The sequence below is a fragment of the Chiloscyllium plagiosum genome, unplaced genomic scaffold, assembly GCF_037043375.1.
Source record: "Chiloscyllium plagiosum isolate Xiang-an unplaced genomic scaffold, Cpla_swu_hap1 HiC_scaffold_19, whole genome shotgun sequence".
Classification (NCBI taxonomy): domain Eukaryota; kingdom Metazoa; phylum Chordata; class Chondrichthyes; order Orectolobiformes; family Hemiscylliidae; genus Chiloscyllium; species Chiloscyllium plagiosum.
The window spans coordinates 21,774,641-21,797,346 of NW_028270157.1; the positions used below are offsets into that span (position 1 = coordinate 21,774,641).

General features: G+C 40.3%; 1 protein-coding gene across 2 annotated transcripts in view; it reads right to left on the reverse strand.

Moving 5' to 3' along the window:
* The window catches only part of LOC122559761 (receptor-type tyrosine-protein phosphatase beta), a 112,385-nt gene that overhangs the window by 12,706 nt on the left and 76,973 nt on the right, over positions 1–22,706 (reverse strand). For both annotated transcript variants that reach the window (XM_043709746.2, XM_043709747.2), the window contains 12 exons: positions 18,256–18,519; positions 16,804–17,070; positions 11,213–11,497; positions 8,301–8,579; positions 6,120–6,269; positions 4,302–4,545; positions 4,102–4,199; positions 3,825–3,930; positions 2,001–2,075; positions 1,879–1,896; positions 1,692–1,773; positions 1,470–1,560 (listed from right to left, as the gene is read on the reverse strand). In XM_043709746.2, coding sequence (XP_043565681.2) covers positions 1,470–1,560; positions 1,692–1,773; positions 1,879–1,896; positions 2,001–2,075; positions 3,825–3,930; positions 4,102–4,199; positions 4,302–4,545; positions 6,120–6,269; positions 8,301–8,579; positions 11,213–11,497; positions 16,804–17,070; positions 18,256–18,519 — 1,959 coding nt within the window. The remainder of the gene's footprint in view (positions 1–1,469; positions 1,561–1,691; positions 1,774–1,878; positions 1,897–2,000; positions 2,076–3,824; positions 3,931–4,101; positions 4,200–4,301; positions 4,546–6,119; positions 6,270–8,300; positions 8,580–11,212; positions 11,498–16,803; positions 17,071–18,255; positions 18,520–22,706) is intronic.

Genomic DNA, 22,706 nt, shown 5'->3' on the forward strand with positions numbered 1-22,706 from the left:
ATAATCTACTTCTTCCTTGAATACATTGCATCCAGAATCGTCTGCAATAGAGACTGCCAAATGCTCTGAATGAAGAAATTTCCCCTCATCTCAGTCCTAAAACATTGATTTCTTATTGAGGTTTCATTGGGTGCTTCACTCTCTTGTTGAAAAGGTGGACCTATCTTCCAAATCAATTCCCCTGGAATGGAAATCCTGGCTGGCAAGAGTGCTGGTCAATCAGAGGTCGGCAGTTCTCGCAACTCAACAGCACCAAAGTGAAAGCAATGGCTGCTGTCAGAAGAACACCCAATATTCCAAAGACCAAAGTCTCAGGCCTTTTGGGGGTTGAAGGTCACATGGAGAGGGAAGGGGTCTCACCCTGGCCACCCCTGTCTTATGTCTGTGTAGTCCTTCAATCCTGTACAAATGAGTGCAGGTAGAGGGTCACCTTCCCCCCAGAACCCTCAACTGTCAGCTTTTCTGCTTTGGGTTACTGGTTGGATGGACCACCTCTTTTACATCTCACCTGTAACTGAGATGCTTGCAGGAATCAATCCTTTCATGGTCATTCATTGACACAAAGGAGCAACAACTGGCAGTGAGATTACTTACAGTGTGGAAACAGGCGCTTCGGCCTAACAAGTCCACATCGACCCGCCGAAGCGCAACCCACCCAGACCCTTTCCCCTACATTTACCTCTTCAACTAGCATGGCCAATTCACCTAACCTGCACATTTTTGGATTGTGGGAGGAAACCGGACCACCCAGAGGAAACCCACGCAGACACGGGGAGAATGTGCAAACTCCACACAGAGAGTCGCCAGAGGCGGGAATTGAACCCAGGTCTCTGGCGCTGTGAGGCACTGTGCCACCGTGCCGCCCACTTAGAACGTAGTTCAGACTGAGATGGAGAGGTGATGGGGCTCTGGAACGCCACCATCCTGCCTCGTCATGTTCACTTCCTGCCCCCAGGATCGCTGTCTTTGGGACATGAAGATTCTGCCCCAAAGGGATTGTACACTGTGTTCTATATTTCAGACGCAGAGGTGCTATCAATTGAGCTGAGAGATTTAGAGCATATTAACCCAGTGTTTACAGCAAACTATACAATCAAGGTCTGAAATAAATCAACTGCTATGCTTATCATATCAAACTGCAAGTATCAGATCTCTGCGTAAATCAACCATTGTAGTAGCAAAATACTCACAAGACTTATTCTAAATGACAGTATTTCAATCACCTGTTACATATCTCTCCTAATGATAACTGGTGTTTTACACTAAAACTCAACATTTAAATTGCTCCACAGTTTATGCATCCTCGGAGTAATGACCCAGCAGACAAATGGTTAAATAAGTAAGTTTGCCAGTGAATCTGCTGCACTCCGGTCCTCAAACTATAAAATATTTCTGAATTGGTTAACAATAAACTCCAGACCGAGTGCACCGTCTGTAAAAGCTGGTGACATGAGAAATGTTGCACTTACAAGGCAGAATATTGTTGTATCGATTTTTCCCTCTATTTTCAGGTAAAACTGCTGTGTCAAAAGACTGGTTTCTTCCAACATCTTTTAAATCCTTTCAAAGGGAAAGCAATAACTCAGTCTAATGTGTTCTTTGAGTTTTTCTCATTTACTTTACGTCTCATCACATGGAATCAAGTAAATATGTTTGAAATATTTCTGAATAGATAAAAGCTGCCAGCCCACCTCATATTCCTCAGACAGAAGATAGCTGGAATCTGCTTGAAGTTTGGTAAATTGAGTTTCGAACTGGCTGGTCTTAATTTCTCTGAAATGAATTTGGCAGAGTTCACTTAGGAGAAACGACATAAATTGTAATTTCAATAAACATGCCGTGATTCAGATGTCTAGGATAAATATTATTCGAACAAACCTGGAAATTGGAGGTTGCCTGAAAAAAAAAGGACAAGGAAGCCCCAGTGAGCACATTAACTTTGAGCGTTTTTGATTTGAAAAAGGAAAATATTTAGTGTTGTAGAATCAGAAAGTTCTTACCTCCCCTGTACAAGAGGAACATTGACAGATGATGGCCTGTCTTTTGCCTTTGATGCGGGTTTCGATTCAGAACTCCTGCAATCACAAATAGATTGAACAAGAACACAAGAATGTTTAGGAAGAGGAGAAATGATCATTGCCCAACAAGCCTCCTACCTTCCAACCTTACTAAACTTAAGATCTTTCAAAAGACTACTGTCTGTGTGCTACTCACATCAAGGAACTTTTCCTTATCACACGATACTCACTGAGCTGCACTCGCTCCCAGTCATCTCGATTTTAAAATGACCATCCTTTCCAAATCTCTCTCTGATCTTGCTCCTTCTTATTTCTGCCATCTCTTTCAGCCCCCACAACCCAGGAGATCTCTGTGCTCCCTTAACGCTATTGATTGCCTATGCCCCATGCTTTGTAATTCCCTCTCTATTCCTCTGCACCTTGCTTCCTTCCTTTAAGGAACACTGTAAAACCTACTAATTTGTCTAAAGTTTTTAGTCATCTCCCTGCTCAGTGACATACTTTCATTTGTAATATTCCAGTGAAGCACCGTGAGATATTTTAGAATTACAGAATCCCTACAGTGTGAAAGCAGGCCATTCAGCTTGCACAGACCCTCCAAACAGCATCCCATTCAGACCCAAACTCCCTTCCTTATCCCTGTAACCTTGCACCTTCCATGGCCAATCCATTTAACCTGCACATCTGTGGACTGTGAGAGGGAAACAGAGCACCTGGAGAAAACACACACAGACACAGGGAGAATGTGTAAACTCCACACAGCCAGTTACCCAAGGGTGGAATCAAACCAGAGTCCTGTCACCGTGAGATAGCAGTGCTAACCACTGAGCCACCACGCTGATGGCTTTTTATCAGGTTAAAGGTTTTTATGAGGTAGCTTCTATCAGGCTGAAGGTACTAAATAATTACAAGTTGACAGATCAAATCTGCCTATCCAACTTTGCATTATATTCTTCAGCTCTGCATCCAGAAACTCATCCAACTGGTTTGAACCTATTTATTCTGACAGTGTGATCTTCCTCAGTAAATTATTAATTACTCCGCATTTCTTGTTAGGCTTTGTTTCTGAAGGTTTGACCCGGTTTCTCCATTACCGGTCTTTGAAATTTCTATCTTGTCTCCTTTGGCGATTGAAACTCTTAGTCTGAGTGATGTTCTTGGATTAACATTGTGAATTACCTTCACAGCCCAGAAAGTTTCAACAAAATTTAATTAGAATAGGTTAGAAGTTTGGAAGCTTACAATAAGGCTGATAATTTCTTCGGAGTTGCTCTTGCCTTGCTTACTTTTGGAGGAAGGGCATAAACATGGAGATGACATAAACATGCTTTTTGCTACACCTCCTGGAAGTTACATTGGTGGAGTGGGAGCAGCTTCAAGAAGATTCACAGCTAATTTAAACAGTATAACAATTAACTCTAAGTCAGTAGCAATAATTAAACAAATGTAATGGACCTCAAATACTGTAAGCCCAAATAGAATGTCAATGGAATAAACTTTGCCAATTTTGATACAGAGCATAATCTGCTAAGGGAGTAGAGAGATAAACATTTATACCACAGAGTCCCACAATGCAGCAACAGACTAGTCAGGAGTCAGGTTCCCCATAGTTGTTTACAATCCACTGCTTTAGCAGCATTACAGTGGAAATAAATGCAAGAAAATTTCCAATGCATGTATGGCAATGCCAAGCCAATGGAATGAAGGTTAGATCTGAGGAATTCCATGAGATAACACAAGGAGTTTCAGACTCTTGAATGGATCAATATGAAATGCCAAATTTGTCACAAAACTGAAATTACTCACGCTGGCTTCACTTTCCTCCTGCAAACAATTATGGCCATGACTGAAATCAGGACAACAATAAGGCATACACCAGCACTTGCTCCTTCGATGACACCAAGAAGAGGTTCTGAAATCAGGACACAAACAGCTATTATCTACTGTACCTGGATGCATGCAGATTGAAAGCTATAATATGTGTTGAATAATCTATTGGCAATCTTCTGAGTTAGTAGAAGCTAAGTTTAAAAGGTTTGTCCCACTGTGGAGTTTACAATGGTGCACATAAGCCAACACCTACCTGCCTCAGTAGTGATAGGCATTGAGAAGTAGGTATCTGAATACAATGGATTGCTCATATCTTCATCAAATAGCTGAGTGAAGGCACGCACACTGATTCTGAAAAATAAAATCCATAGGTTATTTTTTGTACACTCATGAAATTTTCAAATGTTTTGCCAGGATATGGAGTAAGAAACACATCCTTCCTAGGGATCTGACCTGTATGACGTTCTAGATTTTAAAGGTCCATCACAGAATGTTTTTTGATCCTTCTCACACTTCCCTCCCAGCCTGTCCATCTGAGCTCCAACTTTTATTTCAAAGTTCTGCAATGTGCCATCAGGATTTTCTGCGCATTTGCTTGAGAAATAATTTGTCTGATAGTTTCGGACTGAGCTGTTCTGTTTGTATTCCAGGTAAGATGGCAAGGGGTGCTGTTTGGCTGGCTTTGTAGTTTCGGTACCTAAAAACAAAACAAGTTAGTCATGGTAAAATAAAGTACATTGCATCACCTCAGTATGTCTTTGGCGAAGAGGACAATCCAAAATATTAACTTTTTTATAGATCCCAATGGCCTTTATGTGTATTTCCAGCATTTGCTATTTTTGATCCAAATTTGAATTTTTTTTCCTGCTTTTCACATCCTCATTCACGAAAAACTTGGCTAACTGTGGCCTTGGTCAAATCAAATAGTATTCATCCATCACCCTGCGCTTTCTGGTTAACAACAGCTCGCGATGATTTGTCAGTAGAAGCTACATCTATTTGTGTTCCGATAAGGAATAATTGGTCTGAATGCAAAGGTGATCATCAAACTGCTGAAATGGGGCCAGTGGTGTTAATCATTGGCAATAGATGTCTCTAAACCAGAATGCATCTGCGCAAGTACAGTCAATGTCATTACACATTTAAAGAATGAGAAACACAGGCCTGCAACTGCATTTGCCTGCATACAAACAACTGTGGAGAGCTCTTGTAACAGTGGTAACGTCCTTGCCTCTGAGCTTGGAGGCCTGTGTTCCTTTCCTAATGGCAATGTATGTCAACCTACAACACATGCACTGCAAGGACTCAAGAGGGCAGCTCACCACCACCTTAGGGATGGGCAACAAATGCTGGCCATATCCCATGAGAGAATTAAAAAAGGCACCTGTGAAGCTGAGGGTAGGAACTGAGGGTGCCAGTTGAATGGGGAATGGAAGTGGTGCAGTGGAGGGCTGTCTGGATAACAGAGGAAGGAAAATCACTTTGTTCAAAATAGGTGGACATCTGAAATGCTCGGGAGTGGAATGCAGCAGAGGCAGAGGAATTGGGAGAATGGGATGGAGGAGGAGGTGCAGTCCAGGTAGTTATAGGAGTCTGTGGGTTTGTAGTAAACATCCATCTAGAGACTGTCGCTGGAGATGGAAATGTCACTACCAAGCAATATTATCATGTTTTGCTCATTAAATTATTTGAAATATTAAGCATCTTGGAATTGGATGCGTTAAAGAAAAGATTAGACAGACAATTTTTTCTATCAAACTTGGTCTGAAAGTCAGGTGAATTGGGGTACTGTGTATATTTTTAGAAAAACTAACAGGACTGAAATTATGGTGCACTTCCCCAGTGGGTCAGAACAACTCATATTGTATTGAAAAAAAATGTGAAGGTGGCGAGATGAGTTTCTTTTTTAAATCATTGGTAAATGGAATCAAATGGCTAGTTTGTTTTAATGTTCTCACCCAGGCTTTATGAATGATACCAGGAAATAATCCTTTAAGCTTTTTTTGATGAAACAGGCTTCACAATTCCAGAATGATCAAGAGATTCACTTGTAGGAAAGCCCCCATGCTGCTGATGCAGTCCTCACACTATAAGCTGATACCCACCATAACATTAATTGTAACATCATGCAGGGTGGGCTGGTGATTTCCTGATCGATCCTTCTAGCGAACCAAGGCCTTAATCTAGAGCACATGTTTATAAAAGTGACTTATGGCTTTTTCAGTTCATCAGTATTAGTTAACAACACAAATCATGTCAAATGATATCTACCTTCTGATTCATACACTATGACAGTGAAGTACTTTATGGCTCCATTGACATCACTGAACCAACTACAATTAAAATTGAAATATATGGTGGATTTGGTAATGACAACTGCTTTGTCATCAACTCGGATATGTGATGGTGGAGGAGGTGGACCTGAGGGAAAAAAATACATATATACGTTATTACAACTTTTGTTGCAAACCTTTTGTGTACACTGAATAATACTGGTCAATTACAGAACTAAACTTTATTCTCATGTTTTGCTCATTAAATTATTAGAAATATTAAACATTTTGGAATTGGATATGTTAAAGAAAGGTTTAGGTAGACAATTTAAAGGCTCTGTAGTTGAATTTCTTACAACTAACAGAGAAATTGCAATTGTGTGCAATTGTAAATGTTATCAATCAAAATGAATGAATGATTTTATTGTCACATGTATTTTATAGTTGAGGAAAACAATAAAATACAGTGAAAAGCTTTTTCACTGTCACCATGATCCAGTACCATTTTGAATAGTTTTAAGAATAAGAAAATCAAACACAATTGTGTTTTCCTCTGGAGATGTTGGAGGGATCACAGTATAAAAACTGAATTATTCTAAATAGAATAATCATTAAAGATTCAATTAGAAATATGCTAATAAACACAAATGAAGTTGAAAAAAATGAAATAATGGTTTAGGGAAGGCAAAGCTACAACGTGCTGAGAGAAATTAATAATTTTGCAGGACTCTGGATTTTGTTTTCATAGGATGAAGCAATGTATGAATTGGAAGTATGGAGCCCAATAACACAACAGCAGCCAAATAGACAGAGGTTGGAATTTTACAGAAGAGTAGGAAAGGTTGAGTGAGGAAATTTATTGACCCAACAGATCTGTCTCATTCAAGAAGGTCCCCATCTGCCATATTTCTGGACTGGGGAAGGGGAAGTGGGATGGAGTTCAGCCCTGCAACTCTGGAGGTAGGCATGAGGGAAGCAGAGAGGTAGGTGTGTGGCCAATTAGGCATGCTAGGATGTCTGTCTCCATTTCCTGGGGACTGGTGCAAGTTATAAAGAATATTTTCAAACTCACAAGCTCTCATCCCTAACCCCCATCCACTGCCAGGTTATTCTCATGCCTCTCCATATTACCATGCCCCATCCATTCTCCCCATACCCTCATGTCCCTCACATACTCTCTCTCCAGTAATGATTATGTCAAGCCTCAGACATCCTTGAAACTAGCATTAAAAATAAAGCTCTGAATTACATAGAAATGCATCTTTTAAAAAAAACTGTCCATTTCGAAGATACCCTGATGTCTGCTTACAATGGATATTGGGTAATTGGCTATGGGAGATAAATGGAAGGAATGTAGAGTATGGAAGGAGGAGGGTTAAGGTTGCATGGGGGAATGGGGGCAGGGACGTGACATGGAGCATGGATGTGGATGGGGGGTTCCTGGTGAGGACCAAGGGTTTGATACTCTGAAATTATCCTTCAAACTGGCCTGGTGTCCAAGTAAAAGGACATGAACACTCCAGCCTGATGGCCTGGTGATCTGCCTGGCTTCATTGCTGCCTTGGCCTGCCTCTAGATTTAGATGACCCAACCCTATCCTATTTCCACTTTCCTAGAATGAAAATACATTGGGCTGCTAGATAAGGACATATTCAACTTCGACCTCCCAGCTTACTCCACAAAAAAGCTGGCCTATTCGACTTGGATCAACATTCTTTAGAGACTCAGTCCTAAGTAAATTATATACTGAAATGGTAAAATGTACTGAAAGGAAGAGTTATTTTGTGAAAACTTCAGCTTGATATTGATCAAGATATCAGAATTGGAAAACCAACACAAAAGTATTCATTATGATTTTGAAACTACCAAAAAATCTGAGTCGGCAAAACGGCAACTCACTCAAAACGCCTTTGCCTTCACAGCGATAAAAATTCAATTTGTTGGATTCTGGAAATAAGTGCAATCTGCACTGTTTAATCATGCTAACCAGTCATTGGTTTTTCAGAAAAGGGTCTATTTTCATCCTTTTCTCCATTTATTTCTTTGGTCAAGTTCATTTGTGTTTAAATAGGCACTTCCTAATGTACAAAAAACTGTGCCAAACTTTGTACTTAGAAGATTTTTGAACAAAATAAACAGTTTTGCAAAAGCTTCAGAATATTTGATTGTGAATACTTACTATCAATCATGGTAATAACACTGTCCTCAACAGCATCACTGGTCATTTTATCAGAGATAACTTTTATAGCCACTAAATATTTCTTGTCCGGCTCTAGTTCCTTGATGATGTATTGAACTAATTCTTTTTCAACTCTTCGTGAGTATACCAATTCTTTTTTGTCATAGTGGTAGCATTTAACATCATAGCCATCATAGTCTGAGTCAGGATGCGTCCAGGAGCAGGAGACTGCAGTGGAACTCTGAGGCCGACACCTGATATGCTGTATTTTGTCAGGCCCTGTAATGTTACAAATAACCATAGAAACAATTATAATTGTTAGAAGATGGAAAAAAATCAACATTAACATAGTTCTTAAATCACGCTGATAATTACTTTCAAAATAAAAGCTGCTTTCAAAATCTTTCACGTTGATTTGGCATTTAAATGCAATTGAAAGACTTAGGAATGGTTAGAACTTAATGTCACCAATGACGTGGAGGTGCTGGTGTTGGACTGGGATGGACAAAGCTTGTGATTTCAAATAAACCTGTTAAGACTATAACTTGGTGTTGTGAGACTTCTGAAAATGTCACCGATGTTCTTATTGCTGCTTTCTCATATTGATTTCAAGCATGTTAGCTTCAATTTGTCTAAGGCTTCATGCCTTTAATTTGTCTTATTCTATACTGTATTTACTTATTTCTCCTGGCTCCCTGTGCCCCAATATCCTAATTCCAATTCCTTATTTAGAATTTTATCAACTTCCCATCTTCTTCTCCAACTCTACATCCCAGCTTGTAACCCCCAGTGTCCCAACTATTGCGTGTTTACCTGTACCTTCCTTCCTAGCTTTGCAGCCAAATTCCTTGACAATCACAGATTTATACTCTGGAATTTTCTTCCTAAACCGCACCTGCCTACAGATCTATTCCTCTTCACCTTTAAAATATGCCTTAGAATCGATCTTTATGATTATTCTTTTTATTCCCAATTCCTGTTTGTTGCTCATTCCAGTTTTTGTGAAGTTCTGTACCTGCATCTTATTTTAAAAGCACTGTATAAATACAAAGTTAAAAATCACACAACACCAGGTTATAGTCCAACAGGTTTATGTGGAAGCACTAGCTTTCGGAGCGCTGCTCCTTCATCGGGTGGTTGTCACAAGTAAACCTGTGGGACTATAACCTGATGTTGTGTGATTTTTAACTTTGTACGCCCCAGTCCAACACCAGCATCTCCAAATCATGTTTTAATACAGGTTCCATTGTACTTTTTAATCCACTAATTAGAGTGACAAATGGTAATGTCAATGGGTAAGAATTCCTGAACTCCAAACTAATGTTCTAGGACATGGGTTTGAATTCTACCATGGCAGACGGTAAAATTGGAGTTAAATAAAAATGTAGTATTGAAAGTTCCTCTACTGGTGACCATGCAACCATTATTGTTATAAAAACCCATCTGTTTCACTGATATCCTTCATGGAAGGAAATCACCATTCTTATATGGTCTGTGACCACTGCAATCTGGTTGACTCTTAGCCACACTCTGAAACGGCTTAGCAAGCAACTGACTTAAGAGGCAATTAGGGAGTGGCAATAAATGCTGGCCTCAGCCATGAATGAATACAAAAAAAATTAAAGAACTCTAAAAGTTTAATATGAAAAAACAACTTACCCCATTATACGGATAGTGTATTACTTTTTCAGTCAACTAATTCACTGCACTTTATTTATCTAAATAATCCAAGCTAAGCCTTGTCTAGTTTCCCTAATGTATAAATTACTGTTTCCCCGAATAGTATAACTTTGGAAATATATTTGTGAGTGAAAGGACTCATTACATGAATTAATTTCATTTACTATGATATTTTCAGGACACGTTTCCATTTCTTTTGCTTTGTTTGATACTTTGATATATTTCCTTGTGTCTGTTCTTTTGTGTTTTTTTTATTACATTAATGTTATAGCCCATTTAATATTGGAGACTCACTGACATATTTAGGTCGGCAGTAAGAGGGTTTAACTGTTGTCTCAATTCAGGCTCAGCTGAGTATTTTGAGATTACTTGATTTGAAAAACCAATACATAAATCTTTAAACCAGCTTTCAATAATCCAACAAACCCTATTTCTGGGAAGATTTAGCGTAAAGCCCTTTGAATTGCAATAATCCAACAATTCATCAATGAGTAAAGAAACAAAGAATGATTCAACAAATGTTAGAAGTAAACAATAAATATTTGGATTTATACGCCAATCATCATGCCAAAAGAAAACAGCATCTAATATTGGAAAATACAAACAGAAATAGGTTATTTAACACCTCTATCCTGCTCTGCCATTCATTGTTGATTTGCAACTAATACAATTTGCTTTTGCCTCATTAATGATATAATGGAGACAAATGGTTTCTCCAGAATTCTTAATATGCACTAAAAACATACTGTAACTTATTTTGTCACTCTGCATATGAAGCAAATATGGTTTTTTGTTTAGCCATCTCCTGCTAGGGTGATGTTCCCTGTTTTCTGGCAATCATCCAATAACTTGATTTTAACTGCGCTTGCACAGTGAAGTGCTGATCCATGGCGGTATCACAGCTCAATCTGATTCTATACTCAGTTGATGTTCAAGAAGGTGAATCGGGAATGGTAATCCTTGCTGATTGTTTTCTTCCACTTTTGCATTTAAGAACCGACTACCAAGTCCTGAGTGCTGGCCAGACTGAGAGTAAGTACCACAGCACAGAACATAGACTAAGAATTGCGCCTTTCTGGCTTGAACAGAGTGTACTTACCCAGTAATCTACTGCAGGGAGTTATATCAGTTCCATTTGTTCATTTTTCTCTAAGCTAAGATAATAGCTACATAATTCAATGACGTATTTTTGCTCTGAACAACGATAAAAATAGTCTTGTGCTCTAACTTACTTGTTCTGATAGGAGCTTGAACAGGTTCACTAAAGGATGTTAATGATTTCCCACTGACAGTGCGCACCATGAAGGTATAGTGACGCCCAGGATGGAGCTTCTGTATGATTCGTCCTTTCGACTTCATGGTGTTGTATGGGTTGAAAACAACAACCCGAGAGTCTTTTGGAATCCACTGCAGCTCAAAGTCATCATAATCCGTCCCATCTGGAGGGCCCAGCCAAGTGATGACCAATGAAGTGTTTGTAACATCAGCAAAAGATACTGATCCTGGAGGTCTGGGCGCTTTAAGAGATTGAGAGATTATCAACAACCAGTAAATCAAAATATCAACCATATTATTGTAAAGTTACTCACCCTTGTACATGTAGAGAATATTTCAATAAAGTTAAAACTTTCATGTGCTTATCTCCAACTTTTTCCTCTCAGGGTTATTAAATTTACGAAAGCTTCCCAGGCTGCAATAGGATTTGTTGTGCAACCAAACTACTGTTGCTACACTTGTAGCTAGTCAGGATATCTGCAGTCATGGTGTGTCAAGCTTATCTATCTTGCATCATTTGCACACGTCACCTCGGCTTTTCTGCAACCATTTTGTGACATCTGTCATCTAACTATGCCTAGCTCAACATTTCTTTCTGCTGCCCTCTACTTTACCTTTTAGGTTAGATCTCTGTATCTTTCCAACTCTGATCACTTTACTTTTTTTTATTATTCATTGAGGGATGTGTGCTTTGCTGACTGGATCAGCATTTATTGCCATTCCTAATTCCCCACTGAGAAGGTGGTGGGTGAGCTGCCTCTTGGCCACAATGCTTTAGGGAGGGAGTTCCAGGATTTTAACCCAGCAACAGGTATGGAATAGTGATGTATTTCCAAGTCAGGATGATGAGTGGCTTGGAAGGAAACCTGGTAGTGGTGATGTTCCCATGTATCTTTTGCCCTATTCCTTTGAGATAGCCAAGGTTGTGGATATGGAAGGTGCTGTCTAAGGAGCCTTTGGATTTTCCTGTAATGCATCTTGTAGATGGTAAACTCTATTGTACATTTGTGGTGGAGGGAGCAAAAATACCAAGTAGGCTTTGGGAATTGGAAGGTGAGTTAATTGCTGCTGATTTCACAGCCTCTAACCTGCTTTTATAACCACTGTACTTAGTCCAGTTAATTTTCTGGTCAATGGTGACCCTTAGGATATTGATAGTGGGGCATTCTGCGATGGTAACAATATTGAATGTTGAGGGTGGTCATTAGATTGGAAGTGGTCATTGTCTATCATCTGTGTGGTGCAAATGTTACTTGGCACCTATCAGCCCAAACCTTGATATTGACTAGGTCTTGTTGTGGAGAAAGTGAGGTCTGCAGATGCTGGAGATCAGAGCTGAAAATGTGTTGCTGGAAAAGCGCAGCAGGTCAGGCAGCATACAGGGAACAGGAGAATCGACGTTTCGGGCATAAGCCCTTCTTCAGGAATGACTTATTGTGCTTGGTTGTGGACTGCATTAGTATCTGAGTCAAATGATACTAAACATTGCACAATCATTGGCAAAAAACCCCACTTCTAACCACATGATAGATGGAAGATCATTGATGAAACCGATGACTATAGGGGGACCTAGGATATAGCTCTGAGCAACTCTTCTGTGATGTCCTGTGGCTGGAATGACTGACACCCAACAACCACAATTATCTTCTTTTATGCCAGGTAATAACTTCAAACAGCGAAGAGCTTCCCTTGATTCCCATTAACTCTCATTTCGTTCGGTTTCCTTGATGCCACACTTGGTCAAATGCAACCTTGATATCAAACTGGTTGAAGCTTGGTGTCTGCAATGCTGCGACCTCTGGAGGAGGCCATGGTGGATCATTCACTCAGCACTTCTGGCCAAAGATTGTTTGGAATATTTCAACCTCATCTGTTGCACTGATATGCTGAGCTCCTCTGATATTGAGGATGGAGATGTCTATTGTGCCTCCTCCTCCAATGAACTGAATATCTGTCTACTGCTTCCTGCTTCTGCTGTTTGGCACATTGGTAGATCTGTGTTTTAGCTTTAAAGGGTTGACACCTCATGTTTAGGTATGCCTGATGCTGCTCCCGACATGCCCTTCTGCACTGTTTCAATGGACCAATGTTAAAAACTCTTTCTTTTGCTGGGTGTTTCTTTTTTTAATAATTCTTTTTGCTTCAGTTGTCTTATGGCCTGTGTACAGAACATAAGCAGGTTATGGCATTCAACTTTAAATGGCCTCTATTCTCTTCCACAGACCCTTGTATGGTATCTATAGTTTTGTAGCATACAGGAAAGTGAATTAAATGTTGCATCTTACAAGCCTTTTCCTTGTTACAAACTTGTGTTTGATTTTGTTCAAACAGCATTTAAATAGTGGGCCAGAAAATCCACTCTCGGGTTAAGTGTTGGCATGTTCCTGGCTGGCTGCATCCATTGACCCGAGCCCTGCTGAAATTTGCAGAGTCAGGGGCATGAGGTTGGGTGAAACAAACCCTTGGCAAAGCAGTTCACGTGGTTAAAGTGTAATTAACGTACAGCTGAATTTTGTAACATTACACCAAACTTAATTAAACGTAATTTCTGTCTGTGCAGTGGCACGTCAGTTTGGATCATGGTAATGAACATCATGATTTGGGAATTAGACATTTCAGAGTTTTATTAATCACAAAATCATAAGTAATTACTTTCAAAATTATTAAATACATTATTATATGAAACTCCTGGATTTTTTTAAAGAGATGCATTTTATCTCCACATCATACTGCGGAGTTCTGCAATGAATTCAGTTGTCTTTGTTAATTGACTTTTAGAATGTAATAGATTATTTTCCCTTGTTCCAGACAATGAGCCAATTTTCTCCTTGTAAAGCTGTGATTAGAATCCCAGAACATACCTGAGGCTCTGACATCTGTTTCTGCATTCCTAATTTAAAAAAAATCTCCTTTCACATTTTAAATGATGACAGGATCTTGTTTTGCTAATATGTTCCAAATGTGCAAATACTCTGAACTGTGCTGCAAATAGAGGCTGCTTACAAAGTGCAATGTCACTTTGGAAAGACAACTTTTTTAAAACCATTAACAGTGTCAATTAGCACTGATTCAACTCAAACCTTCATCTCAAGCTTTTGATTCTCAGTGTGAAAAAAAAATGGGCAGCACCTTTTACAAGTCCTTCAGATCCAAATAACATCAGTACACGGTGAGGTGAGTGAGAACCCTTGCATCAAGACTGCATCTGATTGAGTGTGGCAAAAAGGAACATTCATAAAACTGGTATCAATGGGAATCAGGTGGAAAATCTCCACGGTTGGAGAGTATATCTGGCACATAGGCAGATGGTTTTGATTGTTGGAGATCAGTCATCTCAGCTGCAGGACATCTGTGCAGGCATCCCTCAGAGTAGTGTCCCATGCCAAACCATCTTCAATGGGTTCGCCAACAATCTTCGTTCCATCATAAGGTCAGAAGTAGGGATGTTCATCAATGACTGTGTAATGTTCAGCACCGTGACTCCTTACATACTGAAGCAGTCCATGTTAAAATGCAACAAGATCTGGACAATATTCAGGTGGTGCTGAAAAACGGCAAGTATCATTCGTGCCACACAAATGCCAGCCAATGACCATTTCCAATAAAAGCCAATCTAATCACACCCCTTGACATTCAATGGGGTTACCATCAGTGAATACCCTATTATCAACATCCTGGGGGTTACCATTGACCAGAAACTCAACTGGACTCACCATATATGTACAGTGACTATAGTGCAGGTCAGAGGCCTGGAATGCAGCAAGTAACTCATTCTGTGAGTCGCCAAAGCCTGTCCACCATCTAAAAGTCACAAGTCAAGAGCGTGATGGAATATTCCCCAGTTGAATGGATGGATGCAACTGCACCAACACTCAAGAAACTTGATACTATCCAGCACAAATTGGCCCACTTAATGGGCACCGTATCCACAAACATCCATTCTTTCCACTACCAAAGGCTACTGGCAGCGGTGTTGACCATCTACAAGGATCACTGCAGAAATTTACCAAAGATCCTCCAACCCCAAAATGACTTCCATCTAGAAGGACAAGGACAGCAAATACATGGGAGCACCACCACCTGCAAGTTCCCATCCAAGCCACTTACCATCTTGTCTTGGAAATATATCTTCGTTCCTTCACTGTTGCTGGGTCAAAATCCTGGAATTCCCTCTCTAAGGACATTGAGGGTCTACCTTACAGCACATGGAGAAAATGAAGACTTCAAATGCTGGACAGTCAATCGAAAAGTGGCGTTGGAAAAGCACAGCAGGTCAGAGAACATCCAAGGAGCAGGAGAATCGATGGTTTGGGTATAAGCTCTTCATCAGAAATAGGGGGGAGGAAGGGGGTGAAGGAGGCTGAGAAATAAATGGAAGGGTGGGGTTGGGAGTGTGGGTGGGGGAAGGTAGCTGGGAAGGCAATAGGTAGATGCAGGAGTGGGGTGATGATGATAGGTCAGAGGGGAGGGTGGAGCAGAAGGAAGATGGACAGGTAGGACAATTCAAGAGGGTGGTGCTGAGTTGGAGGGTTGGATCAGGGATGAGGTGGGGGGAGGGGTGTTTAGGAAACTAGTGAATTTAAGGTTGATGCCGTGTAGTTGGAGGGTCCCAAGGTGAAGGATGAGGCATTCTTCCTCCAGTTGTTGGATGGCTAGGATTTGGCAGTGGAGGAGGCCCAGAACTTGCATGTCCCTGGGGGAGTGGGATGGGGAGTTAAAGTGTTTGGACACCGTGCGATGGGGTTATTGGGTGCGTGTGTCCCAGAAATGTCCAGCAGGCAGCTCATCACCATTTTCTTGAGGGCAACTAGGGAAATAAATGCTGGCCAGATGGCAATGCCATCATCTTACGAGTGAGTTGTAAAAGAAATTTCAAAGCATCTTTTTATTACTCTGTAGTGAATGTGAATTCCTTGTTGAATAAGTGTTACCAGGTTTTAGATTGCTGGCTGAGCTCTTTGTAATTATAGATTACTTTATAACAATTGGGGAAAAACAGAATTTGTTGTTCTGAAAGAATGATCAAGTGATGCCAAATTTATACTGACAGGAGCATTCTAACCATGTCATATACAAATATAGTGCTCTATTGCTAAACCGGAGCTTTGCTTTAACCTGCTATATCACTTCTGGACTACGGTTTCTTATAGGTGTAAATATCGTATGTCAGTTACATATTCATTGTTATTGCAGATTAAGAAGTGTTTTACAATAAAACAGCATGAAACAATTATCTTTCTTATTTAAAACTGTTCTTGATACTTTGAATTGTGACTACAATTGGTCCTGTCCATTTATACACACACAGTGGAGATAATTTTATCTTTTATTGTTGCTGATAGTTAATCAGCCATCTGCTTTGCACATGTCTCATTTTCCAGTGGAAATGAGATTGTGCTAATAAAGATACAATCAACCCTGGTGCCTTTCCCATTTGAGTAAATGTACTTTCATATGTAGAATTTATTCATGGTACTGTCTGGCCTACCATTTATGACAGATACACTGGCTACATATATTTAAAATGAAAACATTGATCAATCCTTACCTGTCCTTCCCTCAGCAGAAGCTTTATTGCTCAAATCTCCACTTTGTGTTACTATCACCATGCGATAAATCCTACCAGGGATCAAGTCCTGAAAGCTGCATTCCTTCATGTCTTTCTTTCCAAATATATTGCTTTGAACAGTACTATTCGGATTATAAAGTGATATGTTGTAGGAATCAAATTCCCCCAAAGCTGGGGTCCATGTGAACAGCAAGCTGTCAGTTTGGTTAATGTTCATCCATTGCAGATGGGTAACCTGAGCTGGAACTAAACAAATAAAATTAGGTTTGGATATTCAGGAAAGCACAAGAATGCAAATGAAGATCTGTAAAGGTATCTACACACATCAATGTCTTTGGCAAAGGATTAAAGGTACATGCAACTTTGCAGAATGTACAAAGCTAGAGTGCACAGTAAATTGTGCAGATGGAAACAGGACTAAAAAGAATTTGAAGAGGTTCAATGAGTGGAAAATAATTACTGATAAAGTTCAAAGTATGAGGCCATCTTGATGCCAAGAGAGATGAATCACAGCGTTTTTTTACGGTAAGAGATGAGTCACTGTGAACTGGAAGAGTGATTTAGGACCAGGTAAATCTCTAAAAGTTAGTGCACAGGTAGAAAAGTAATTATAAAGACTATTGACATGTTAACCATTATCTCAAGGGTTTAAATCAGAGTGGTACTGGAAAAGCACAGCAGGTCAGGCAGCATCCGAGGAGCAGGAGATTTTCCTACAAGCTACTGCCCCGTTATCACAAGGGGTCTCGAATACAACAGTGTGCAATTAATGCTGCAGTCACTTAGAGTCTTTGTCAGACCCTATCAGGAATAGTTTTGGGAACTGCACTCCCTTCTTTCCCAGAAGGGCTAAAGAAGAAGTACAAAGTAAAGACAAACAGGAAATATGGCTGAAGAGGAAATACTGGATCTTTGGAGAGAAACAGGACAGATAACTGAGGTAGACAATACAAGTCATTGACGTACCACTTCATAAGGTTTTTGATAATTTTAAGCAATTTTTTTGATCTGTTAACTGTACAAGTAGAAAATCTAATAAATGCTTTACATCTCTGAAACATTACATGGTGTTTTCATAAGATGGAACCTGCTAATGCTAGTCTGATACCTGTATCTGTTAAGCTATGTTGTGATATTTTGTATTCAAGCATCTGATGATAAACATTCCAGCGTGAGTGACTAAAAAATGTTCTGCATTCTTCTTTTTCGCAACAAAAATGCAAATGTAATTTTCAGAAACGTATTTACTTAAAGGGAGTCATCCCACCGATAACTGAGCTGTCACTTGTAATTTTATTTCCTGCTCATGGAGCAAAAGATAGCTGGGATCCTATTTGCTCCCTTAAGGAAGAACGAAAACGGCACAACAATGACAAAAGTTCAGATTGAAATAAATCAGCAGAAATTATTACGCTAATTGCACTGCTTTACCTGTCCTTCCAAAAACAGAGGATTCATTTGTTAAATCTCCACTATGAGTGACTATCACAAGCTTATACATTTTGCCTGGTGTCAGGTTCTGGAAGGAACAATCTTCAAGATTCTGAGTGCCAGATTTCCTGTCATGAAGTGTCTTGTCTGAATTGTAGAGGTATATTTCATAAGAGTCACATTCTCCTTCTGCCTTGGTCCAGTTGAACGATAGGGTCTCAACGCTGTTCCCATGCAACATCAGATCTGTGACGGCAGCTGGAACTGAACAGGAAAACACACTGGGTAGATTAAAATGGAAAGAACTATGGATTCTGTAAATCAGACACAAACATTATATCAGGATCTTGAGGGGTGGGGTGGAGAGAAGTGGGAATTGAGGACATAAACTAGCAACCTCTTATTCTCCTTCCAGAGCTGGTGAAGGGGCCCTTCCTATTGAGGAATGGAATTTATTTTGGTGAAATCAGTCTGGCACTCAGTTGTCTGCCTCACTGTGGGTTAAATAAAGTTTCTTTGTCCTTGTTTTAAAACTGTCATTTAAATATCTACTTGCAGCAGTGCCAACTCTGGACCCATATTCTTCCTGCGTTTGTGTTTCTCAACTTTTTCATTCTTGTTGGAGAAAATGAGGATTGCAGATACTGGAGATCAGTGTCAAAGAGTGTAGTACTGGAAAAGCACAGCAGGTCAGGCAGCATCCGAGGAGCTGGGGAATCGATGTTTCGGGCATAAGCCCTTCATCAGGAATGAAGTTTGTGGGCCAAGGGTGTTGAGAGATAAATGGGACGGGGGTGGGGATGGGGGAAAGGTAGCTAAGAATGCGATAGCTGGATGAAGTTGGGGGTGAAAGTGATAGGTCGGAGAGGAGGGTGGAGCAGATGGACAGGTAGGAATGTTCAAGAGGGTGGTGCCAAATTGGAAGGTTGGAACTGAGATAAAGTGGGGGGAGGGGAAATGGGGAAGCTGGCAAAGTCTACATTGATCCCATGTGGTTGGAGGGTGCCAAGGCAGTAGATAAGGCATTCTTCCTCCAGGCGTCCGGTAGTTAAGGTTTGGTGATGGAGGAGGCCCAGGATCTGCATGTCCCTGGTGGAGTGGGAGGGAGAGTTGAAGTGTTTAGCCACGGGGCAATGGGGTTGGTTAGTATGGGTGTCCCAGAGATGTTCTCTGAAATGATCTGCAAGTTGGCATCCTGTCTCCCCGATGTACAGGAGACCACATTGGGTGCAATGAATACAGTAGATAATACGTGTGGAAGTATAGGTGAATTTCTGTCAGATGTGGAAGGATCCTTTAGGATCTTGGACGGAGATGGTGGGGGGGGGGGGGGGGGGGGAGGTATGGGTGCAGGGTTTGCACTTCTTGCGGTGATGGGGAAAGTGCCGGGAGGGGAGGTGGGTTGGTGGGGGCCTGGACCTGACAAGGGAGTCGCGGATGGAATGGTCTCTCCGAAATGCAGATGGGGGGGGCAGGGAAATATATCTCTGGTGGTGGGGTCTGTTTGTAGATGGTGGAAATGGCGGAGGATAATGCGATGTATCCAGAGGTTGGTGAGGTGGAAAGTGAGAGCCGGCGGATTCCATCCTTGTTTCGATTGGAGAAGTGGGGTTCAAGGGCAGAGGTGCAGGAAGTGGAGGAAATGTGCTGGAGGGCATTGTCGACCACGTGGGAAGGGAAATTGTGGTCTTTGAAGAAGGAGACCATCTGGGGTGTTCTATGGTGGAATTGGTCCTCCTGGGAGCAGATGCGGTGGAGGCAGTGGAATTGGGAATAAGGGATAGCATTTTTACAGGAGACAGGGTAGGAGGAGGCGTAGTCCAGGTAGCTGTGGGAGTCAATCAGTGGATGTACGTGTTGAATTGGTCACCAGAAATGGAGGTGGAGTGGTCCAGGAAAGGGAGGGAGGTGTCTGAGATGGTTCAGGTAAATTTGAAGTCAGGTTGGAAAGTGTTTGTGAAGCTGAAGTCTTTTTGCTGCTTCTGGCTCTCTGAGGAACTGTCTGCACTTTTCAGCGGTGGGACCCAACAAGGCCACTGTCTGACTCAGCTACTAGCACCAAGCAGGCAGCCTCTGCTTCCTGGAGTTGCATGGTGTCACTAACCAGACACCAAGCTTGCCCCTTAGACAATTAGGTCATTAGAAAATAGCATCATAAGAGCAATGCAACTGCGGTATGGAAATGGCACCAAGTCCATGTGTTGGGTTCCCAAATATGCTTCAAAAATCCAACCCACAGAGTCTGAACCAGGAAACGTAAATTTGAATATTTAATTCAGTGAAGAGTCATATACAGAAGCAGGATAACATTTTGGAAAAGAAACATTAAGAGAGATAGAAGAGAATGAGAAAAAGTTTTTTAACAGTGTTTTTTAAACTAACAGTTATAAATGTCTGTTAGAATGAGACTGCACTCTTGTAAAAGTTTATTTTCAGTGCCAGAGATGTCGTTTGATTGTAATTCAGACTTAGTACACTGTTGAAAAGTTATTTCTACTTGAATGGATAAGCCTCAACATTTGCTAATGTTTATTGGTTCTTATCACGTAGGTGCTTGAACTTCATGTCCTTCAATGTGTTAAGTGTCAAATCTCTTGGCAAGATACTGTTGCAGCAAAGTAGCCAAGTCTGCAAATTTCTGATTTTTTGTGCCACATGTGCCATCATCAGAAATTGTTGTCCAATTTACCCTTAAATAACAATGAACATTGATAACCTCACAGTTATGGTCTATCCTAAAATCTGAGCTAGTAACTTATTTGTCATTTTAGCTGAATTGTTTTTGTGCCAAAATTCAGAAATGCATTGCTCAGTTTAGTAAATGCGTATTAATAGATTTCAATGTATTTGAGAAGCTAACTATGTCCATGTATAACTTCTGACCTAAACTTATAAATTCAGAACTCTGTTAAGATTTGATTCTAGTAACAGCACTGACTTACTTCAACTTCTTTTTTATGAAATTATCTTCAGTTACACTTCTCAATTGACAATTTAAGATATTTTCATTCAGTGGCATGTTTTAAATTTGAAAGCATGCTTTCAGAATAACGTTTTCACCTTTCATTTTTCAACTTAGATGCAATAAAGGGGTTAATGTGACATGGTTCACAGGTGAGGCTGCCCACAGCTATATTGAAATTGCTAAATTATTTATTTGGAAATATGGAGTTTGTCCTGAACTATCCTAACACAGAGTTTGGTGTGTTTGCTCTGATCAAAGACTGATGTATAAAGGCTAGTTCCCTTATGTTTTCATTTTGCCCTTTCCTGTTGAGTCTAATTCATCTTCATGTCTTTAAAATGACCAGTCTCCAGTTTGAGCCTGGAACAGTTTTATTGAACACAAGGCCAGGAGATTTCTAAATTCCACAGATTTATAATTCAATGAATGCTAATGTGTCTTAACTTCCTATCGGCTTTATAAGTCAGACAGAAGCCGATGCTGAGACAATGATATACCAGCCTGTCAAGGTTGAGCTTAGAAAAACAAAAATTTTAAAGAATTTAGAAAATGAACTTGTTTTTATGATAATGAAATCGGCATCATAATCTTTGCACACATAATATGAAAAAGGCCTAGGTTAATAGAAAGACAACTCAAATTACCTCTTCTTCGGGTGCAATTAAGCTTATTTGAATTAAATCTCTGCATTGACCCAGTTACAAGAAAATTTCTATTTTCCATGGAGCTTTCAGGTATCAGTGACATTCAGAAACCTGATTTCATTTGACTTTTCTTCACAGACAATTGTTCTTTCTGTTTTCCTTTACAGTAATAACGTGAAGTCTGAACTGATAATATGAATCTGTGAAGATCAACAGCTGCCTTCCCTATATAACATTAACACTGATCGTGTTCTGGAAACTATTTGCATGTCTTCCGATGGAAGTGAAAGGCAGTGTGTGTAGGTCTAATGTTCCAATCTACGAAGTAGGTGTTAAAGTATCATATTTCAGTACATGTGTCTCTGCAATCATTTTTGCAAACACAGCAAGAATGAACCAAATAGTCTCTAATACTAATCAGGAAAAGCACACATAACTGCTGCATGACAAAAGTGAGCTCGGCCTGTGGGAAATGTTAATTGCTGTAATTTCCGTTTCATACCCTTTCACAGAACAGTGACTGCATTCTATACACAATGCTGTAGCCAATGATAAAGTTCTTTTACTGTGTTCATTTTAATCCAAAGCAGACTCTGGTATGAAAGCTGGGTTTGAAGAAGCCAGCTGTCAAAGCTCACCATCATGCTACACACTTAGAAATATTTTCGTCTTCCCAATCTCACTGATTTTTCTTAATAGTGAGGTTTGCATGCTGAAATCTGAAGGATGCAACAATATGCAATGCCATCTGAATAGACACAAGTGCATTGTTCCCAGGATGGAATATTTTCAAGCCTATTTGCAGACAGTGACCTAGTTATGTCTACTAGGTCACTCTGTTT